This window comes from Electrophorus electricus, chromosome 4 (genome assembly GCF_041902795.1).
Source record: "Electrophorus electricus isolate QZ-2024a chromosome 4, ASM4190279v1, whole genome shotgun sequence".
Lineage (NCBI taxonomy): Eukaryota > Metazoa > Chordata > Actinopteri > Gymnotiformes > Gymnotidae > Electrophorus > Electrophorus electricus.
Genome location: NC_137500.1, coordinates 33,896,571 through 33,908,600, shown reverse-complemented (window position 1 = coordinate 33,908,600; position 12,030 = coordinate 33,896,571). Strand labels below are relative to the sequence as shown.

General features: G+C 42.0%; 1 protein-coding gene across 2 annotated transcripts in view; it reads left to right on the top strand.

Annotated features, from left to right (window-relative positions):
• The window catches only part of col18a1a (collagen type XVIII alpha 1 chain a), a 64,098-nt gene that overhangs the window by 19,012 nt on the left and 33,056 nt on the right, over window positions 1–12,030 (top strand). Inside the window, exon 3 of one of the 2 annotated variants that reach the window (XM_081713411.1) lies at window positions 6,442–6,483. The exons of the other annotated variant lie outside the window; for it this stretch is intronic. Within the exon in view, the coding sequence (XP_081569537.1) occupies window positions 6,442–6,483 (42 nt within the window). The remainder of the gene's footprint in view (window positions 1–6,441; window positions 6,484–12,030) is intronic. 2 annotated transcript variants of the gene reach the window in all.

Here is a 12,030-nt window from a genome sequence, read left to right as displayed (position 1 = left end):
TGAAAGCAGATAGGGCTGCATGCTGCTGTTTTCCACTCTTTATGTAGCAATCCCCTGTCACTTTATTTCATTACATTTACAAGACAGAGGAAACTGGGAAGCAGGCCATACAGGAGGCCCACAGCCAGCCATCTAATGCATATTTCCACAGTCCCAAAGCACCCTCATGATTCTGAGTCAAAGTACTTTTGCGATGTGATGAAAAGCCAGTACGCAAAGCGGTGAATCTCACCATCATGCCCTATGAGTTGTGGTGAGCCCAAGTTGAAGCCTAACCGACCAGCTTAAGAAAAGCTACTGGAATCGACTCACCCTCATGGAAAGGGAGGCAGAAGAATGGTTGTCTTGCCTGGATGGGGAGGCAGAGTTTGTTTCAATATAAAGAGGCAGGAGTGACCCATATGAGAAAGTGGCATTGACTCAGTGGACACCAGCAACGAGGGGCTAGAGACATGGCCAGCCTTAGGGGTGCGAACGGTCGGGACAGAAGGGGAGGATCTGCATGCCAGGGTTCGGCTGCTGCTGTCAGGTACAAAGTGTCAGTGTTCCAAAACGGAATGGAGCAAAAACAGATCGTTGAGGGTGGTCGCACTCCTGTGCAACTGCTCTGGCAGATATAAATGTTTGTGCATCAAATCTTGCATGCAGGAAGCTTGGAGGGTGAGCCAATGGCACATGAACACACACTGCACCAGGGAGTTTCCCATTTGTGAGATGGGAGAGGGGGAGACATGAAGGATCTGAGTCATCTCTCCAAGTCTGACTCACTGTCTGATGCCTATGTCATTTGTCTGTGTTGCTTTCTTTTAAGAAATTCTTCTCTATATCAGAGTTGAATGACTCACCTGGCACAGAAATTAACATTTTTCTTGTTGTTTTTAAAGATCTCATAAAAGAACTGAACTTGAATAGGCATACTCAATATATTAATCATTACTGTTAATCATTAATCATTACTATTATATTGGTTTTTGCATTAATTTTTCAGAAGAATACAATATATAAATGAGTCCTCTATTAAATAAAAAAACAAAATGCTGTGTGCTGCAAGAAAGCTTACCAAGATGAGTGTCCTGCAAATATTTTTATGAATTATGGCATTTACATGATCCACAAATAATTGGATCAGTCCAGAGCAGAACTCATGACAGTTTTGGGCCAAATTCCTGTAAGGGCAGTTAAAGCAGTAACAATCCAAGGGCACAAAAGTATTTTGTTTAAGGTGGAAGCTGAAGATGGCAGACTGACAGCAACGTGGGGAGGACAAATGTAGTGAGACATGATGCGGGCGAATGAAAAGAGACAAGCCACATGCTGGTGTGCTCCTAACGTCAGAGACCAGGCAGAAGACGCGCTGCTAAAATCCAATGAAGTGTGCATGCTGAAAATGAGTAGAAAAACACAGGCTGTAGTATGCAGGTGATGGCCCAAATACCAGTCTGCTGGTGAAGGGCATCAGACTACAGGGCAACAGAGTGCAGGAAGTTGTAGTGCAGGACGTTGGAGTACAGGACATCAGATTACATGGTGTCAGAGTGCAGGCCGTCAGAGTGGAGAGGTTTGAGTGCTCTTGCTGAGAGTTATCCTCGTGTTTCCAACTGCAAGGACATAAGGAGGGCAGCCATTCTGCCACAATGGTCTACATTTCCCACATTTTCATCATGCTGCCAGATCCTCTTCAGAAAAAACATGTTCCCCGAGGCCCTGGAAAGGCTTGGTCCTCCCATGCTCTCAACCCTCATTCAAAACTCCTGCCTAGGATCGTCTGCCTGTAAACGGAGTGGGGACAATCAATGATTTCAGGATAAATACACACTTTGGCCACTTCCACTTGCAGCAGAAGTGCCTTCATTAGCAAAGTGCAGTAAATATGCTGGTGAGGGGAGGGGTCATTGCCAGTAAGGCATCCGTGCAGATGTTGAGAGGAGGTTCGTGTCTGATCGCATCCTCGGGCCCAGATGGTGATCCGAGTGCTCATCACTTCTGCTTGTGACCTTTAACCTCACAAAGAGGCAGTAGTGACAGGGTTGACAAGGTTGACAGGGTAGACTCTGTGTGTGTGTGTGTGTGTGTGTGTGTGTGTGTGTGTGTGTGTGTGTGTGTGTGTGTGTGTGTGTGACACTGGAGCCCTTTATGTACACGTTGGCACATTCAGTGATACTGTTCTCCCTCTCCCCCACTCATGCATCTCAGCTCATGACAGGTGATATGAACTGTTTATCAACTGTGGTTCAATTTTTTGACCCTAAATAGAAAGCAAAGTTGAAGTGTAAAGTTTTAGTTTTTACCGGTAATCAGTCAGTGTGTGGACAGGAGGGTTAAGCGGAGTGGCTCTGGCCAAAGTGCTGCTTGCCCACTTCCGCTGCTGGCTCCCTCACAGCGTGTCCGGAGGAGCCCATACTCTGCCTGCATCAAAGCTGCACTGCCATCCTCCCAAACTCAAAGCAGAGGCTCTTCAAAGCTCCTCCGCCCACCGGCTACAAGCTGCTGTGGCCCAGGAGCCCTACCCCCCCACCCCTTCTGAATAGAAGTTGAGGGCGGAGCACGGTGTTCTTTCAGAGCCCTGCTTTTAAAAACAGGACTTTGTGTGCTGAAAGGTGTGGATTGCAGCAGCACCAGGGTCAATGCAGTGTTTGTTCTTGACAGAAGAGGGCAGCACGAGGCCATGCAAGAAATGTTTGAATTTCACCTCATCATTTGATACCCTTTTCTCACTGACCTCTTTCTTCTGCCAAGCAAAGAGCAAATGCATTCTTGCTCCAATTTTGCTTCTGCACAGGAAGTCTTCTCCTGATGCACTTATTAATCCTGCACAACGAGCATTTGTGTGTGGTGCCTGTTTGATTTAACCTCACCCATTGCTCTTGGTATGTGTTAATTATGAACCTGGGTCGGCCAGAGTGCTCGGCTACCCCTCTGCCCCACCCCTCGGTTTTCCAGGTGGAGCGAGTCTGAGCTCCCTACCCTGGTCAATCATTAGCACAGACTTGCAGTATAGCTGTGACAGCCTGCGTCAGAATAGGCAAGATCCCGTGGCCACACGCCCAGCCTGCATGCCCTCTCTTTTAGTAGATACACACACATGCAGGGCTACACAGTGGAGCACTTAAGCCACACTAATGACAATGCTGCAGTGGAGCTGCCCTCTGTAAAGAGGTCAACGCTACAGGGGCTGCAATCGGGTCCCCATGGGCTGCTCTCAGCTGCTCATCGTCTCCCCCTGGTGATGACCCAGTGGAATGCTTCAGAGATGTTACTTTTCTGATTCCTGATCACTGATTTCTTAGGGATTCATATCACTTGTTTCTGATTCAGTTGTAACTGGAATCAAAGAAAGCTGGTTTTTGGGTCACAATAATAAAAGAATGTGGTTGATTTGTGTCAGCCAGAAAATACTCTTAAGTAAAAGCATAAGCTTGTGGTTTGGGCTGCACTTTAGTCTGGCACAATTCTGCATCAGCAATTAAGCATCTTTTAGCTTCTGGTTATATTCTTTACCTCTTAGCATGGGATGGAGCATTAAAATTCTACTGAAACAGATCTAAGACTGAGTATGGCCTACCAAAAGAGACATGCAGTCAGCACTTTACTACAGCTGTTATATAGCCGTCCACCTTCTTGATGGATACCAGTTAAGCGGTCATGAACGTGACCCAGACACGAAGCGCTGCATCACTGCACGTTGTGCTGCTTTCCGTTCACTGTGCCATCTGTCTCTCTGCTGCCTAATCACAGCCTTTGTGCAGCAGTGGGGCCCGCCAGCTCAAGCTGATATGCTGACAAGTCTTATTAACGGGCCCTGCCACGTGTTTGGACAGGTGTGTTGAGCCTGTAAGGGACACTCTTAATCTTCATATCTGTGTTTGCTCTCCCTTTCTGTGGTGTGGAGATCTGGGTTTGATCTGCCCTAGATAAAATAAAGAATAGGTAATCAAGCACAGTAAACCTGGTAAGGATGCACTGTAATAATTGCCGTGATAGTACTGCTTTTTCTCCACTGTGCACATTAGGATAAAGATCTATTATGCAAGACCGACAACACTGAAGGCTTAGGGAAACTAAGGAATCTAGAACAGTGTGCACTTACCTCACATACATACATACAATGTATGTATGTATGTGACTTGCTTTATTGCTTTGCATTAAGACCTTCAGCTTGAGGGCATGTAGTATAGCAATCCTCCATTTTTCCTATCCGTTGTGCTGTTTCCACACATATGTTACAGGTTTTAACTTTTCCCAGAAGCTTGATGTGCTGCTCTCTGGTGGTAATTCAGAAAATTATTCAAATTAATTATGAAATTATTACAGTTAATTGTGTATATTAATTCAGTTTTGGCTGTTATATCAAATTCAGTGAATTGTTTAATAAATGTTTAGACAGACATTTGAATTAAATTATTTATGGTAAACCTTTTGGACAAAGGTAAAAACTAGATTAAACAATCTCTTCTGGGTCTCATTTGATCTGTAAATTGTGATATTTCACTGAAAATCCTTCAGTCATTTTCCCTTTCATTCCTTATCTGGGAATGCAATTGTTAAATATGATTTGTTATTTAAATGTTTTTATTTTGGTATTTAATATTTTATGTGGCCTAACCCTAACCCTAACCCTAATTTGTAATAACAAAAGTCAATATATGAAGAAGTAGTGTAAGCCATCTTCAACAGATACAGAATGTCTGCATTTATAGCAACTGTGGATGAAGAGTTATATATCCCAGATGTACAAAGCAAATATGAAATGTAAAATAGTCTTTAGCTATGTAAAAAAGAGCTATGTAAAATAGCACTTTTACGCCTATGAAATGCAAAACTTGCTTCTAAAGACATTTAGCATGTCAGCAGGGGGAGACACACACACTGGTACTGGAGTCTGCCTGTTAGGCAATGTATCTACTGTACTGCTCGACTGCAGTTGTATTGTTAAACGTGATCATATAATGCAGTTGTATTGTTAAACGCCATCATATAATGCAGTTGTGTTGTTATATGCAATCATATAATGTAGTTGTATTGTTAAATGTGATCATATTTTCTGCACTTCAGACATTCAGTCATGTGCTTCAGACATATAAAATGTTAAAGTGTAACATTTCTTACTGTGGTTTTCTATGGACATGTTTTTGATTTCACCACTGCTGCCTCCACAAACATTTTCTCTGGCATCTGACAGTAGATTGCACTAGAAGTAAAGATGTTTGTCATATCTCCATAATATTAAAACATGAAAATGTGATCACAATTGCATTATACAATGTATCTAATACTTGTGCACTGCAGTAACCTCACATGTATGAAATCTTCCTCCCCTTTCAACATTTCAAATGACCAACAGTCAATACAATTATGAAGAACGCATTACCAGATAATAATATAATTCTAATAATAATTTGAAGAATCAGTGTGCATTTGTTTTAATGGTATAAACTCAGACTGGATTTATAATTTTATGGTGTATAATTTCAATAGCTTTAATTATAGTAATGTTTCATTACTCAGTTATTATTTATTATTTTTCACAATTTATGTATTTTTGTATTTGCTTAGGATTTATTCCTAGTGGTTATGTGCACAGTATCAAGGAGTGCTCGGTTTAGGAGTGGTGTTTTTGGGCTGATATGGAGGGATGTCTTAAGTGTAGGGAGAAATAGCCAGAGCATGTCTGAGCATAGCTATATGTCCTCTGGCCTCATCTCTACATGGAGCTGGGCTGTCTTCACAGGACATGTTTTCCTAGAACACAGGGACGCAAACAGACCACAAGAGTCTCAATTCACTTGACTATTCACTCTGCTGGGCCATGCAACATCCATTATGAGGTTGAGAGAGATCTTTCTATCATGCTCTAACAGAAGGTGACACACACACACACACACACACACAATACAAATTAGGTTCTCAAAGGTTCTTGAGCAGTTCAGGACATTGCTTCTTGCTGGTGTCTGTCCAGACTTGCCCTACTGAATCTTTCAGTGTTCAGAAGCAGATGGCACTGTGAGCTCCGATGCTGATAGGTTTGTGTCTCATGTGGTTGCAGAAGGTTATGGAGTTGATAAGGCCTGAGGAGGCCAGTTAAAACATCTGAGAGTGATCTGATAGTCATTTTTAAATCACAAAATGTATTTTTAAAATAATACATGAAATTGATATGTACAATATTTTTTGGCCGTTGTACAAATATAAATACAAAACCAAGGTAAATACAAAACCAAGGTAAGTGTCGTTTTTAAACAACTAGATTTATTATTGTATTATATACATATATTGTGTGTGTGCATGCATGTGTGGAGAGACTTTTTTGTTTCTCTCCTCTGCAGCAACTTTTGTGTTTACTTTATCTAATAGCAAGGTCAGTTGCTGGCAGCTAAACACCACAGATTCACAGAACAGTGAAGGCGACTTATTTCTGAGGTTTGTTCTGGGTTTATTTTGCAGGTGCACTGTGTGCGTTTAGTGGAAGAGTAATGGCCTGGAGAGGTTGGGACAACAGCACATGGCCTCTCATGCTTGTCATTACTTACAAGCTCACTATGCCCTCTGTTTCTCTCATACCCTGTCACTCACATATCCTAATAATCTCAAACTTTACTAGTCTCATACTAATCTCATACCCTACTACCCTAAAACTCTCATACCATACCACTCTCATACTCTACTGTACTCTACTACTCTTTTTTCTCTAGCTGCTAAAGAAGGTGATTAGCTGGTCATTTTTAGAAGCATGTAATGTAAAACGTTTTGATTTCCTGGCTTTGCCAATTAATTCTAAATATGTTTGAAGGCTTAAGATGGCATATCACTTCTGTTTTTATGGGGCTCTGGGAAGACCAGACCTCCGGTCATCAAAGGTCTTCATTTCCATCATTCCCTTTACTCATGTTCTCTTGAACAAAACAGACTTGCGTTTGCTTACATTTTAGGCTCTGGTGAAAATGGGCTAGCACCAAAGTGCTCAACAGATGAGATTGGCTTCTGTCATCAGCACACAATCAGGCAGAGCTTAGCAGGGAGCATCACGGTTGCTTGAGATGACTTATCCTCCTCCTAGAAGCTCCTCCCAAACTAAACCCAGTAATGTAGAGCAAGTCTGTGCCTCCCTCGGAGCAGGTCGCCGCAAGGCCTGCCTCTGCCAGCAGTGCTTATCCTCTTAATGACCCCCAACTGACTGCCCTGCCCCAGGGGGGCCACACAGGGGAGTACCTGACAATAGGACACTGGCCCCAGGGCGACATGCCCTGCATGCCAAGCCATTGTCATCAGACCTTTTGAAGTAAAATGTCTTTGCCGCAACCCCTTTTCTTCAGGGGACACACCTCTTCCCTCTGCTGTTAGTAAAACACATTTGCAGACTGGTGCTCCGGGTGCGTGATGTTTTCAGAACCAGAATTATCAGGAGTTTAGGGCATGTATTTATTTCACACTGTGGTTTATTCAGACTGAGTAAGAGGGGTTTTTTTCTGTCCTTTCTTTTTTTTTTGCGCAGAGCGTTCTGGACAGGCTCACAGCCTGGACAGGGGGCTTGGGGCTTTGGTGGAGATCCCTGGGGAGTAGTATGGGGCCTACTCTGACAAGCACGTGTAAGAGGTTATGCTGTTTGTTCTGAGTGACCTGGCCTTTTTATGGAGGTCCTTTCTGCCTGTAATAATATCCAGGGTCTGCCAGGAGTGACCAGAGAGAGCACTACAGAACTGCCCACACATGATCATACCAGGAGAAACATTTGAAACATTTAGAAACATCTGAAACATTTCCATCAAGTGTGCGCAGTATATCCCCCTGTCTATTTGGGATTTGATTGAATTTTTTATGTATGAAAAGCCATTTCCATCCAAGGCATGTGTTTTCATTATCAGCACCCAATATTAGCCTCAGTCACTGCATATCAGGTTTATGGTGTCTTGTTGAATGGAATTTGTTTGTGTTGTTTTATTCTTTCAAATAAAGGCATCATCCTGATAGGAATTTTAATACATACTGAGGAAATTACAAGGTTTAACAAAGTTAGGATCTGCTAAGGATCTAGGGGATTCTTTGCAGTTCCTCTGTGCCTTTAATTACATTCCCATTTACTCACTGGTTGATTGCTGTGTCATTCCTTAAGCTTTTGATAGGACACATTATCCTGTTAAACCTGAGACATCAGGGTGTGTGGGTGTGTTTAATTGATTGATAATAAGGGGAGAGCATATTCTGTTAAAGCACAGTATTTGTATATTTCACCATGTCATAATTGTTTCCTCCTTGAATTTAGATTTATTATTTATGATTCTTACAAATCATTTATTTCTAGCAAGTTTCTGAACTATAAAGATTTTTGTGGGCCTGTAAAGCAGAGCTGGTAAAATATTCTCAGCAACATTTTTAAACCCAGCACTTACTGGTGTGTCTGGTGTCAGCCTCGGGGAGGATACAGACTGAACGAAATAGCTCTGAGCAGGATCACTCCCTGCTCACTCAGAGTGTCTGAGCTGCAGGGCAAATGTGTACGTTGACGATTGATATGACACTAGGGAGTGAAACTTCGCTCAGGTGTGAAGCATTAGATCATCACTGCTTGACTTCAGAAGGTCAAAATTCACCTAATCATGCCAGTTCTTTATAGCCCGAAGAGAAGCTCCATCCATAGCATTACTGTCACATACAAACTTTCTCTGGGAAGAAAAGAATTTCAGATGAATCAATAAGCATTTTAAACACTGAATGAGCAAATTATCTTTTGTGAATAATGGTATGCATCTTTGGTTACATGCATCTAGTGCAATAAAGTTGCAATAAAGTTAATTATTGGCTTAGTGCTAAAATGTATTATACTATTGAAATATTTTATTGCCAATACACTGTGTAATGCACTCGTGTGGTCACCTCCTACACTGCATCAGTACTGTAATTTCTATGTGTTTTGTGGCACAAATGATGACTTTCCCTGGGTGAGTTTGCCTTGCTGTGCTGGCCCCAGCTCTTTCTCTGAGTGCAGCTGATTATCACGCCTAGGGATGTAGTTTTTATTGAGTGCCTGCATGGCAAAGCAATCATGTGAGGAAGTTTACTTTGTGAGTTTTTATGCTGCAACTTGTGTACACATGATCTTTGGCAGACAAAGGAACAGTGTGACCCTGACGAAAAGTAAGTAAAAGATTGCAACAGTATTATTATCTGGCTATGGACTAGTTAATTACAAGCAGATGGCAAATTCATCTGATTCACACTTTGATATTAATATTATTTCTTAATTGTGTCAAATTTGAATTAATTTACCACCACACAACTTGTGCATCTCAGGCTGTTTCTTGGTGCCATGCCTACAGCTCACGTAATTCCCAGCTGCACTTTAGTTTGGAGCACTGTGTAGGACACTCTTGTATGCAGAAGTCCAGCAGAATTACTGAAATGAAAGGGTGCATTGCTCTGCCCTGTCACTGCTGCATGGTTTAGTATGAAGAGAGATAAGATTGACTTAGGCATAACTTAAAATACAGGAGTTCTTTCCAACCTTCCTAAGTTGTGCATAAAGTCAAAAGTAGTGCTCTGGAGCAAGACTGCTCCAGAGTCTTCACTCAGACCTGCCCTAGTAAGCACCAATGCAAAAAAGGTAATTTCTTATCACTGAAAGAAGTTTCCTTCTATATTTCCTGAGCTCCCATCCCTTCTGGCATAAATTCATCTGTCATAAATTTTCAGCACTGCAGACTCGATTCCTGACATTTCCTGCCCCATTAATTATCTTTAACTGCTCTGATAACAAACATAACCAGATCCACTAGACATGCCATTTGTTCCACAGTGTCCAAGTGGGTCAGGGTTTTTTTATGGCTCCGGGTGCCACCATAGCTCCTGGGGTTCTGAAGTTCCATGTTTAAGAAAAGGAGGAAAGGAGGTGATTCCATGAAGGAAATGGGTAGTCATGAGAAGCAGAATGTGGCATACCACTTTTTGGTGTTTGTGTCAAGCCATGACAGCATGAGGTCCTGGCACTGGACCAAGCCAGGGTTGCATCCAAGCAGTTGTCCACAAACCAGCCGTGGGAGAGCTGACGGGCAGTGCATGCTGGGAAAGGCCACTGAGAATGGACCAGCAATCAAGGTCTTTTCAAATCTTTTACCAACATAGCCACCCACACAGTATCCCAGCAATGATGAGATCTCATAACAACTTTCTCTGGGTGACCTGGGTATTTGAATGTGTGGTGACTGCATTCAAAAATCAAGACCATTGTGAGCTGACAAATGACTATGAATAGTGACATTTTAAGTTTTGTAAAGTGTTAAGCCTCTGGTCAAAGCTGAATACAATTTGCACTTTTTGGACTGCTATTTTGCTTGTTTAATAACAACCATGGTATTTAACTGATGTTTGTAAAAGTTTTATATTCTATTATAAAGTAATTGTATAAAATAAAATGTTGACAGCTAACTATGTATTTCAAATATGCAGAGGCTCTAGAAAGGTTCCAGTAGCTCTTGAAAACTGATGACTTTAGTTAACTTGATGTGTAACTTTCCATTTTTATGAATTTGTAGATATAAACACAGGAATATTATTGACGTCGGTTTTTATCTATTTTATTTTTTAATTGGCTCTTAAGTTCACACTGAATACAATCAAGTATATGGGTAAAACATATCGTACTCTGTCAATTGTTAAAAAACTAAACAAAAAAACAGCTTTCTCTCAAAGTCTAATAAGTACACTAAGTTCCTGTTTAAGGCACAATAGTTGTTCAATTGTGATTTTGGCACTCGAGTGAAGTTCTATTTAGCATTTGTTAATGTCATTCCCCAACTTACCTTGGACAGCCCTATTCTTTTAGGCCATGATTCCTGGCTAGAGGCTTATGACAAGGGGGTGGGGGTCAAGGATGCTGGTCTCCTCTCAAGGGCATGGTGGGCTGCCAAACCTGTGCGTAGGTTGTTTCCGGAACATGATCTTTATTCCCTTCTCTAACACAGTTTGGCACAGATGTACAGCACAAGTACAGGGGTCAGAGAATTCCAACCTCCCACCACCTACCCCTGTCCCACTTACCCTGTCACACCTACCCTGTCCCCACCTTACAATTTGTGACAGAATTGCTGGAAATACAATTATTCTCACTAGGGGTGCATGCTAATCCAGTGTTTGGCTCTAAGCCTGTGGTATACTCAGGTGATCTACCCTACCAGGCTTCATTGTGTGCTTAAGGATTATGTTTAAAAAAATGACCAAACAGTTGGCAAAGTGAGTTGTGGCCCTATCCAGATATTGTTTAAAGTCATTTATTAACTGTAAATGCATTTAATTGGGTATCTGTTTGGACTTGGGAGTCATGAGGCCATCATTCCAATCTCATTTAGTTATCTGTGACCACTGTGTGGTCTTGTTTGGAAGCAAGAAGCAGTTTGAATAACATTATAATGTGTTATATTCTAATGCATGACAGAAACAGATGGTGCCGGGATGGGCTGACGTGTGGCGGTATGTGTTGCCAGATAGATGATGAAGTCAAAGCCATAGGCAGTGATACATGTGCACATCTCTATCAACAAATGGAAAAGAACAAACACTGCAAACTCCCTCAAATGTTTCCTCTTCAGTCATATGCTACAGCTACTTTGGTAATAATCCTCTGGCTCACAGATTCCATTAGTGCATGTAGATGGCCTCTATCTCCAGCACCCACGGGCCTGCCTGTACTGGTCCGAAGAGGAGTGTGAGTCCTGGAACGTTGTGTAACAACTGTCTGCATGGAGGCTTCAAGGGTCGGACTCAATGGAAAGTAACAGTGAGATAGAGCTAAACAGCAGAATTTATATTGAAAAGAAAGGGAAGAGACTGAGTTAGTGACAGAGAGAGAGAGGGAGGGATACATTCTATTCTGCTGCTGATAAAATTAAGGAGGAATTTTCTCCTTGTGTGATTGAGATGCTTGATTATTTGGTCCACTGATTTAAGGTCCTTTTTGCCATTCATAAAGGAACATGTTACTGTTGGTGTGAGTGGGTATTTTGGTGTCAAGTGGAAGTTCTCTTACTTGCCAGAGTATTCAAA